Below are 11,984 nucleotides of genomic sequence, written 5' to 3'. Positions count from 1 at the left end.
TGAGCTACCTTCAGTCGAAAAACTTACGGTGATGTTGAGTCGAGCGACGAGCTTATTTATTATCTGTACCAACTATTTATCCACGACACGGATCACTACATCACTATTAGTAAAAAAAAGGTAATTATGTAATAAAGAAAACTATTTAATATTATCAAGCAATGAGGATATTTTTTCTGAAATTTATGTAAATAATTTTGACAAAATTTGGTACAAGTTTTACAATTAGTATAACAGTGACAGGCGTGCTGGGTCAATTTTGCGTAGAGCATCGTAATGGTGATTTCATTAGAGAAATGCGGCTAGCATTCTTGTCACCATTCCACGTAGCCTTGATTTATACATTAACCATTTTAATTGTATAATATAGTTAAGGCCTTAACAACGATTAAAACATTAACATGGCCTAATAACAATTATGAAAACATTATTTGCAATCATTTTTTTATATTAGACATTTAAAAAAAATATAAATTGTTCATGTAATTTAAAAATATGAATCATTTTAAAAACTAATCATCTCACTGTAGATTTCATTCTATATAACACTAAAGTCGTAATAAAACAATGAACTTATTCAGTTCATATATCGGAAACAAAATGAAAGCAAATCGTAAATTGAAACAAAGAGTAATATGGACAAACAGTCCGAGCCAAATTCCGGCTATTCGTGTCCGAAAATAAAATTTTCAAACGAGTTAAATGCACTTTATCTGGGTACAACGCAAATGTAGGTATTTGTGATAGGTATGCCCTACTTATGTACTTCGCTATTAACTACGGCGACATATTTTACGGGTGGAATGAATTTTTTACTATTTGCTAATTATTAACGATATTTTTTTCTGAGTTCTGTTATTGTGTGTTTTCTTTAACTCTTATTTTAACATTCAAAAATCTAACGACAGTTTTTTTTAGAGATTAGTACACCAATTTATCTTTCTTAATTTAACTTTAGAATATATACCAATTATCCATTTACGTGAAGCTTATACCTTTAAAATATTAAATATCAAAATGTCATAATCATTTAGTTAGTACCCCTAAAATTAAAATCTTAATTTTCAATTTAAATATAAATGGCAAGATTGTTTTCAAAGCCGTGATATTATAATAAGACCTATGCACTTATACCTAATTAACACAATATTTTTTAGCATGTCTCTTTCATAAAATGTTATGATATTTCAAAGGTAGGTTATACAAGGATTAGTGTGTAGTCGATTTTTAAATAAGAATAACAATTAATTGAACGAATTTATAAGTATTAAAGACGATTTTATACTTGCTAAAGCCACAGTCACGGTATAATAATCGACCAATCAAAAGGTCGAGTTGCTGGTACTGCTAACATAAGTAAGATTATTACAATGTCACGAAATGTAAGCGAAATAACAATTTAATCGAAATTTGTTCTTGGTATGTACTTGGTATATCAAAATCAAAACATACTTTATTCTAGTAGGCTTTTATAAGCACTTTTGAATCCTTTACGCAATATAGTAATTTAACAAGTGTATTAAGTGAACTATTCTAGCAAAACTGAAATATTTCGAATATTCCCGGTTTTAAGGATGAGTTAGCCAATGTAACAAAGGACGAGGAAAGATTAATTGAGTACTTACCATCAGCATCATTCGCCAGTTTACTTATCTATGGCATGTAAAGGTATTTTTTTATCGATTAATTCAATTAAGAAAATAAATTTAATTGTAATTGTTATAAAATGTAAATCCAAGTCCCAGTTAGTTACCCTTGCTATATATAATAACAATGGCTATTTATGCCTTATAAAAAATAGTAGAGAAAAATTAAATTTTAATCATTCATTCTAATAGTTCTGCTATTCCTTCTATTCATTCACAGCTTTGACTGTATTGGGAGTTTACAATTGTTTACATACTGGTTACCACCCAATCAGCTAAGCAAATGGACGGATAGGTTTTTAAAAAAGGAGTTCCAATAGTGCGAAACGAGGCCTTACTTTATTAACACGTCAAAAGTGCAGTCACTTCAATTATAAATTATTGTCGTGTTTTTTTTCTACATTTATAGATTTTGTTCATTAAAAAGTATATGCCACTCTGTAAAATTAACAATAAAGTAATTAAAGTTAATTACTTTATTAATTGAGAAGCTTTTTTCTGTATTGGGTTCAGCTAAATTGCTAACGAAGTTTTGATGTGTCGTTAACTTCTAATTAAAATCACTATTGAGATTATAAGCTACATAGCTAAATGAGATGTTATCAGGTATCGAAAACACTATTAAAATTTGATATTATTAAATATTTGGGCGGTATAACTTGCATCTATATATACAATCAATATTACCCTTAAAATTCCGATAGCAGTGAGTAACGCATGCTTACGCGAGTGTTGCCCGGCGCGATGACCGTCGGACAAACATACGGACGTTGTTATTTATGTTTTTTGTTGGCTCCCGTCCAGATGACCGCTGCGCATGCGCATAAGTTTATTTAGAAAGCGCTCAATTCTGTCTGCGAAATCGTTTGCGGAAAACTTAAATGGCACACTGACTCGATATTTATTTTTGTGCATTCTTTTATATTGTGACTTATTGTCACAAAATATATCTTCATATCAATTTATAGCTAATGAGTTTACGTATATATAGTCGTATAAAAAATATATAGAAAGCATCTGTTAGAAGCGAGATGGAGCAGTGGTTATTATTTCATAGAAAGGTCGCAGGTTCAAATATGGAAAAACACTGATCGTGCGTTTTCAAATGTTTGATTTGCGTTTACAATCTAAGTAACGCTAAGCAGTGAAGGAAGGCTTCGACACTCATATTGAATTGGTTCCATAACCTCAAAAGGAGAGGAGGACGTTTCCCAACAGTGTGATTTTTTTTTATAAGTATTTATAGTTCAATGGTACGTACAACTATCTCTGTTTTTACAACCCAAAATTCATGTAATCACATAATCTGTCGCCATATTATAAATATATAACGGAAGCAAAGCCGCGGGCAACTAATATGCTGTAACAACAGTAACCTTCTGTATAAATTTCTGCCAAATGACATAGCGATTCACCGCAACAAGCTGATCTCAAATGATTTCGCGATAAAATACGCAATGTTAAGTTAAACGGTCAATACAGCAGCTAACAATGGGAACGATGATTTTGCATAATTTTATTGATCCAAATATCCGTGGATCATTGATCATTGGGTCAATAATGCGTATTAAACTTGTCATGATTTAGTAGTGATGTATTAACATAAACAACTTAGTATCGATGTTGCTATTCCTCATATATCGAATCGATATTACTTTTATACTTAATATGTCACATGATTACTTAATAAATCAATGGCCTCATTTATTTCCTATGAAATAATAATCTATGAAATCAGTCAATATTTTATTACACTTTATCTTAGTCTAAATTATGAGTGAGCCAATACCGATACTTTTTTTATGGTATAGGTTGGCGAACGATCATATGGGCCCCCTGATGGTAAGTGGTCACCATCAGCCATTGACAATGACGCTGTAAGAAATATTAACTATTCTTTACATCATGTGCCACCAACCTTGGGAACTAAGATGTTATGTCCCTTGTGCCTGTAGTTACACTGGCTCACTCACCCTTCAAATCGGAACACAACAATACTGAGTACTGTTATTTGGCGGAAGAATAACTGATGAGTGGGTAGTACCTACCCAGACGGGCTTGCACAAAGCCCTACCACCAAGTAATATACTGGGAAGATAACATCTTAAGATCCTTTGATTAGAAGCGAAAAGAAATGGCTTATATTTGTTGCGCCATGTGTGACTAATCTTAAACCTAAATTAATCTTTATCATCTCATTACTTATAAATTACAATAATTATTAAAAAAAAAAAAACACAAAATAAGTCTATACACATTTTATCATTTGCCAAAATTAAAATATCGATATCGATAAAAAGTCGATGTCTACACAATAAGAGTACAACCCGCATTCGTGCAAATCCGCTGTCCGCTGATGCGTGCCAAATGACATGATCGATCATAGCTTTATACTTAAGTCCAGGTGCGGATTCGATGTGTGCAACAATTTGGGCGCACAAACTTTAAGGAAACATTTTTATTATTACAAAAGCACGTGCGTTAAATTTTTAAATTTGCACGAGAGACGTAAATTGACGTAACTGTTTTTTATCGTTGACAGTAAAAAAGTATTAAGCGACCGTCCCTTGCATTGGAATAGAAAGAAGTAATCAAAGAAGACATTCCATACATCTTTAATACTCAAAACCATGTTTATGTAAGATGTCTTATTTCTTGTGTGTAAAATTAAATAGTCTCCAAAAAGCGATTTAAAGAAAATCAATCTATATATTATAAATGTGAAAGTAACTCTGTCTGTCTGTCGCTCTTTCACGACCAAACCGCTGATTCGACTTTGATGAAGTTTGGTATGAATCAAACTTGAACTCCAGGATAGGACATAGTAGTAGTAGTAGAAGCCCGTAAATTTCCCATTGCTGGGTTAAGGCCTCCTCTTCTATTAAGGAGAGGGTTTGGAACATATTCCACCACGCTGTTCCAATGCGGGTTGGTAGAATGCACATGTGGCAGAATTTCTATGAAATTAGACACACATGTTTCCTCACGATGTTTTCCTTCACCGCCGAGCACGAGATGAATTATAAACACAAATTAAACACATATATATAATGGTGCTTACCTGGGTTTGAACCCGAAATTATCGGTTAAGATGCAGGCGTTCTAACCACTGGGCTGTCTCTGCTCTGCAAATAGGACATAGGATACTTCTTTTCCTAGCACATGACAACAAACACCCTAAAACGCATGCGAATCCGCGGGCGATTACTAGTTGATATTATTATTTTCTAAGTAAGAGTCGACGTAGCCCAGTGGTTGGTACACGCGAATCTTAAGTCTTAAATGTGAAGGCAAATCTGGATTAGCAGGACTGAATTTTGATGTGCTAAATTCGTCTTTACATAAATACATCTTGTGTGTTGGCAGTGAAAACAGTGTGAGTAAATATACATGTGTCGAATTAAAAGCAGACACATGTATATCCACCCATCTCGATTGGTACAGCGTATTGAAATAAGGTACAAACATTCTTCTTAAAAAAATGACCTCAGTTGTATGCCATTTACGAGCTCTTACTATATTTGAAATAAGAATATTAAAAAGATACTTTACTATAATAAAAAACTACCCACCTGATTACAGAAATGTTTATTCCTTTCCTACCATCAAAAATAAATCTTAAAAATGATCTTTTTAACGTTTGTCTTAGCAATTATAAAGTAGGACATCAATACAAAAAAGTAATGACTAATATTCTGACAAAAAAAATCTACACAATTCGATAAAATATTTGGTTTTTGTATATATTTTCTATGTTTTAAAACGACATTCTTTTTTAAATAACATTCAGATAAGTAAAGTTTACATTAATCATGGTTTCAGAAATAAAAGCTGTTGTCGCCATTTAAAATAAAACTTAATAAAAATATATTCGGTGCAAAGTTGGCTAGCCTGTTTCGACAAGTGGCGACACCTGCAGCAATCTTACTTCAAGTGATTGACGGATGGGAAGCGCACTTTTACTTCGGCGCTCTAGTGAAGAGAACATCGCAGGAGCGGAATTTTGGATATAAGTAAAACTAGTGTTGGGTATCATTTATTTTTTTATAAAATAGGTCGAATATTTCTAAAGATTGTGTTTGTGTTGATAATTTGTGAAATTGCGATTAAAGTATAATAAATAAATCAAAAGTATATTAATTCAAGTGTTTGGTTTGGTTCGCAGTAACAAATATGTAATGTACTAAGTTTAAATGTAATGTATAATAGAATATATAATGTGTTATGAGACAAATTTGTATATCGTAAATTAAAGTGAAGCGTATTAAGTAGTATTGGACATTAAATAAATGCGTATTTAACATTGTTTGTTTTTAAAGCTGAAATCACTTTATTATTTGTATATATTCTAAAGAGAAAAGCAGTTCAAATTTGAACGAAGCATCTCATATCTTCTACAAATTTTTTGGGTGTTTTTGAGCTGCTTATGAATTATATTGTTATTGTATAACTATTCAATTTTACTATTACTTCATAACAAAAAACTCCGAATCAGTAAGAATGAAACATATCAGAGCAACAGCTTTCAAATATACAACGTTATTACGCTACTAACTTAAATAAATAATTAGATACATTTTTTAATATTAAGTTAGATAACGTCCTAAATTCATCGCAACGAATTATATACATATTTTTTTTAATTAATTTTATTTATGCCAATAAATCTAGATACGCCAAAAATTTTAATAAAGAACTCTATAAAGTAGTGACCTGTATGCGGTAACAGAAAACACACACAAAACTTCTCAACTTTCAAATCAAACACCGGCCAATATTTGCACCCCATTGTTTACGCAAACTTCTCACATGCCGGTTAACACGCAAAAACCCTTGTTGCCCAATAAAAATCACCAACAAGTCCGGTCGGATATCAGAAATTTTCCCACCCTCAAAAATTCCTTAAAACAATTTTATTACATCGAATAGCCGAACGAAATAGGACCTTATTACTTAGACGATACGGCATACTATAAATGAAGGTATATATTTGTGGATTAAGGCTTTCCCTTTCAGTAAATTTGGTCCATATGTTAGGACAAGTGAACTGACTTCTTTACTGGACACCCTAAATAGAGTGCGTGAGGGAGGAAATGGTATTTATTGGAATTTCCTATGGGTGAATATCTCGATCACTCTCACTATGGGGTTCTTTGGAAGTGATAAGTGAATTTACAAATAGCTTTTATTTGGTATTTAGATTCGGAGATTGAAAATTATAGAAAGTAATCAAATTATTTAATTTTAATTGAAATTTAAACATACGTAATAGAGATTGCAATAAAACGGGTACATTCTTATATTTAGATATTGATAATATTTTTAAATTCAAATAATATGAAATATTAATAAAGTCTTTGTAATAATTAAGTAACAAAATGCACCGTTGACATTATTTGTTAAAAAGTGAATCAATGCAGAGTGGAATAAATATATCACCCAGGAACATATTATATCAATCATAAAAGTGAGAACGTAATTGATTACCTCACTACATGTAAAATTGAAATAATCGTTAGTATTATTATTTAGTTATTCTCTATTACGTATTTAAAATCGCAGAACCCGGTTTTATTTTATCAATAAAATAAATCACAATATAAATATTTCAAATACAAAGTTAAGCAAATATTACTTTTATCAGCCCCCATTCCTGAATAATTCATTTCACACACCGGAAGTGGGATCAATTGGGCGGAAGACTTGACCGGGTCGAGTGACCCTTCCCTTGTCCCTTCATCATTTTAAGCCCTCATGAAAGCGGCTTTTAGGATTCCTTGAGCATGTTTTCTTGAGTAAGCTAAGGAGTTATTCGATTTGAAAGAATGTGACAACGATATAAATTTATAATGACGTAACGTCAAGTAGGTATATTAAATAAATATTGTTTAGCGAGTGTTTACTTATACTACTAATAATTATAACTATTTATCTCATTCAGCAAACAACATTTAAATATATTCCTAAATTTATCTTAAAATCAAAAACTTAGTTTTGGAAATAATTGTTTATTAAATGGAATGATAAAGGTTGTAATAAAAGCAAGGCCTGCTCACGAATACTCATAACATTTTTCAATACTATACTTATTATATCACCGGTTACCGAGAAGCTCTGTATAAGCAGCTGTCATGTTCTGAGGAGGATGAAGACCATGTTGTAAGGAAGGTCTTGAGCATAGATGAGGATGAATATAGAGGTTGGGGGACGGCCAAACAAACTATGCATCGATTGTGTGAAAGACGATATGGCTGTTACTTGTGAGATGACTTCAGAAAAAAATTTGGAAGACATCTTGCGTCGGCCCCGAATAAAATTGAGATAAGAGCAGGAAAATGATAAATACCTTTTAAAAGCACGCTGTTGTTTCTAATCCTATTTATTAACAACTCCTCTCAAGGAATGGAGTGGTCTTCATACAGTATCAGTCTGATTATTTGTGTATCTGTTTTTGTAGTCCTATATTAATTTCACTTATAAAATACGGGGCAACTGAAATGTATGTTATAAACACCTTATTTATTTATATTTGTTGAAACGTACATTTTGAAATTATCAAAATATGCAGTGAAACCATATATCGCAAAACTTTCGAAACTAAAAACAAAACGAATAAATGAAAAAAAATACCTGCATGACCAAAAATTTTAATACAAGCTTGTATTGTATGTGTCGAACTATTTTGTTAAAAAAAGAAAACAGAATAAAAATAATAATTTAATTAACAACAATCCACTAAAAAAAATTATACAAAAGTCATCACAAACGATTGTCTTAACTTAGAATTTTATGTATTTAAAATAATTTTTGATCGTAAAACTTCTAAATCGTGGAGTCAACATTTGTGCGAACATTTCGCGAAACATCTACAAAATTATTATGCTAAACACAGAAAGGCTACAGGCCTTTCTGAGTCTAGCATTTAACTTTGAGTTAGAGACTAATCTTTAATTCTAAAAAAACGTATTTAGCGACGTACAAAACAATAAAGATGTTAATAGAAGATTATAGACACAAGTGTGGCAGTAGCATAAAGATCCGGGCAAACCGCAAGAAAGCGATGCGCAGTCTGCTAAGGTACGCTTATAGTAATGCAACAGCAACTATAAACTTTTCTGTTGTCGTTTCGTTGTAAAAAGTTTTAGCCTAACTTTGGAAATCAATGTTGCTCCAACTTTACTTTTTCTCTGAAGAATGTTTTCTTTTTCTATATATATGTTCTCCGTCTCTATTTTCATTTTCTTCTATACAAACGTGACTTTAACGACCGTTTGTAATACCAACAAAATGGTGACAAAGAACAGCACTGACGGCATAGTCTTCGAAGATTTATTTTCTTGAGCGAGTGATCTGGGAGCCACTACAGTTGGTATGGCGAATGCTTGATTATTACAACGGTTCAGCTAAAAGCAGAATAATTACAATCATCATAATTATCTGGAAAATTAAACATCTTTTGGGAAATAGATATCATCGCTAATAAGAAATGTAAGTGACAATATGTTAACTATTCCATTAACATTATAATGATATAACATAATACGAAAACTAGAATAAAGAACCATTTAGTCATATTCTGGCTTTAGAAAATTAAATTTTCTTAAATAACCCAATAAGAATACTGTCCTAGGCTGATTCTCTTCGATTGATTTCGATTGACTGGGAGCATTATTTGTTCACAAATTGTCGTAATTTAACGGGATGGAAATCTAAATCGACCGGATCTGTTGCAGGATCAGATTTAACGTAACCCATATGAAAAATCTTCCATCTATTCAAGACCCTCAAATTTTCATTCATATCAGCCAATCGACTAATGTAGTACTAAGCATAACCACTTGATCCAAACAACTTTAAATTAGGTTCTAAAGTAATACACCGTGAAGTTGTAATTAATCTTTTGTTCTTTATTTTATCATTAATCATCACTCAAATTTAACACTGTTTCAAAGTTTTATTCAAATCCATCTCATTTATAATATAGTATTACATTCTCAATTAGAGAACAAGTTTTTTTTTAAAATAACGTTGTTTTATAAAATCATGATCAATAATAATCTCTTAAAAGTATCCGATCTCATTATAAATTTATAACAGGAATAAGTTGCCTTTATTTGTACTTACGTCACAGCACGTCGTCTCCGGAGAACCGATACATCCCGACTTACAGCCTCGAACCACGGCCTCAAAAGTGTTGCCCTTTGATATGACAGATGTAGAACACTTATCATCAACGCTGTGGCACGTGATCGTTTGAACTCTGGAAACAAATCCAATACGAAATACCAATCAAATTTTATTTCGCAATCGCTATTGCTATTTCAAACTGGACTTTTAATACTTCTCCATATTATTCAATATTTTGTCGTTTACCAAGCAATACATTGTCTTAAAACATGCGTTTAAGACAATGTATTGCTAATTTTGAAAAGATGCATATCTTTTACTGTTTTGTTTACAAATACTCAAGTCGGGTATTCTCAAAATTTACAAAATGAATCTCTCTTCCTAATTTCATTGATTTTACATTCGACAAAAGACACTGCAATATTAAACTAATCACCAAATAAATAAAATTAGAGATATAGAAACTTTTTGACTAGAAATTCCAAAAGTGTTATAATAATTATGTACCTGTATTTTGTTGGATCCAGACACGCTTTTAGTGGTGTATCAGACTTATATGCGCAAACATAGCATTCCAATGGACGCATCTTGGTCGTTCTAGTTACTGGGACTGAATGCGTTGTATGCAACTGTATAGCTGGTGCCCGCCTTCCGATACTCTCTTCAGTTTTCTCTGCTACAGGATCGTCTTCATCGTCATCCTCGTCGTTCTCATCACCATCGTTTGAGTCGTCTTTTCTTCTAAGCGAAATGCATTTGTTATTAAAGAAACTTATTAAGTATGTGGGCTGGATTAATAACTCATCATTTTTAAACAAACACCTATTTTCTTTTTTGTTTTATTTTGAAGGATAAGTGAGCCAGTGTAAATCAGGCAAGAGAGATAATAACTTAGTTACCATAATTGGTAACATATTTACAAAGAAAAAAGGTCAAGATATTTTTCAGTGTTTTTACTTATCAGCGATGGCAAGTATTCAAAATTTGATCATTTACCGAAAGGCATCAATCTGGAAAATAATAACATCAAGATATTTAAGACGTCAACACTTAACATATGGGACTTAATTTAATTAGTATTTAAAGGAATTAATAGCTCAGTGAATTACATTTACTTACTCATCTTAAATTGAAAGCAAAACATTATTCTAAATTAAAAAGGGAAACATTTTTCTTATATAAGAATTGTAAACAATTATGAAGTTTGAAAAGAAACCCGCTGCGTTTCTTTTGCGAATTCGTTACCGTTTTGATGGTTTTACCTTTTACCTAGCAACAGTTTTACCTTTGGTATGATGGTCAGTGGTGACAGTAAGTAATATTGAACAGATAAATAAGTATTACAAGAACTATTGGATAAAATTCCCTCAATCAACCCATAACCATAATAACATGTTGGTATTTAACTCCATATAACTGTAATAACATTAATATGATGCAAGAAGTCAAGTAAAACTATTTCAAATATAAAGTTTACATTTAGAGAATGATACACTTAATTGATAAATATAATGTAAGTATGCAATAAATTTAAGCTAAAGATAAACATGCTCACTCGTCATCATCGTCATCTTGTGATTTAGATATTGAAGGCAGAAGTAGAAGTACCGCAAGCACCAAACAATACCTCCACCGAACCATGACACTCTCTGGACAACTCCAACACTACGAAATTTATCCTCTTTTACACGATAGATTTGTCATTTTATAACCTAAACTGTTTAGTCACCATTTAGCGGTTGAAAATTTTACAACTGACAGCGCTCGTCGAATTTTATGTTTGGAATTTTTCTTTTTGTTCTTCTTAAAAAGTATTTATTTTTATTTCGAAACTCTTTCGTTGATAGTTTGTATACTGATCCATTTCACAACCAATATTTCTTGTAAAATATTTAATTTTTATTGCAATAATTAAATTCTCACCGATAAGAGTAACCTAAAAATTTAAGTAAGTATGTAAAAGTAAAAATTAATTAAGCAACCAACTATACAAAACAAATTTGAATATATAATATTTAATACAAATGTAAGTTTTGTTTTGTTAGAACATTGAATCAAATTTCACGTCGTGTCATCTATTGATGAGTTTCTGAACTAGCTACTCGCAAATAGGTGGCGCTGAAAAGTAAATATGGCCAATATGAATTTTAAAAATTTATAATACGACATATTCAGTAAATGCACTTTTAATGATATATACAATTTTTTATA

General features: G+C 31.4%; 1 protein-coding gene across 2 annotated transcripts; it reads right to left on the bottom strand.

Annotated features, from left to right (window-relative positions):
- Positions 1-8,323: 8,323 nt before the first annotated feature.
- LOC124535787 lies at positions 8,324-11,559 on the bottom strand. 2 transcript variants are annotated; one of them, XM_047112121.1, is made up of 4 exons: positions 11,329-11,559; positions 10,281-10,514; positions 9,771-9,906; positions 8,324-9,049 (listed from the first exon to the last, which is right to left on the bottom strand). In XM_047112121.1, exons 1-4 carry the CDS (start codon positions 11,412-11,414, stop codon positions 8,891-8,893), a joined length of 615 nt encoding a protein of 204 aa, XP_046968077.1. In that variant the 5' UTR covers positions 11,415-11,559; the 3' UTR covers positions 8,324-8,890. The 2 variants fall into 2 exon arrangements, with proteins under 2 accessions (XP_046968077.1, XP_046968078.1); XM_047112122.1 differs by having other exon boundaries at positions 10,281-10,511.
- Between the last annotated feature and the right edge of the window lie 425 nt (positions 11,560-11,984).

Source organism: Vanessa cardui, chromosome 15, assembly GCF_905220365.1.
Source record: "Vanessa cardui chromosome 15, ilVanCard2.1, whole genome shotgun sequence".
Lineage (NCBI taxonomy): Eukaryota > Metazoa > Arthropoda > Insecta > Lepidoptera > Nymphalidae > Vanessa > Vanessa cardui.
Note: the sequence above shows the minus strand (reverse complement) of the source record. Positions and strands in the feature narration are given on the sequence as shown.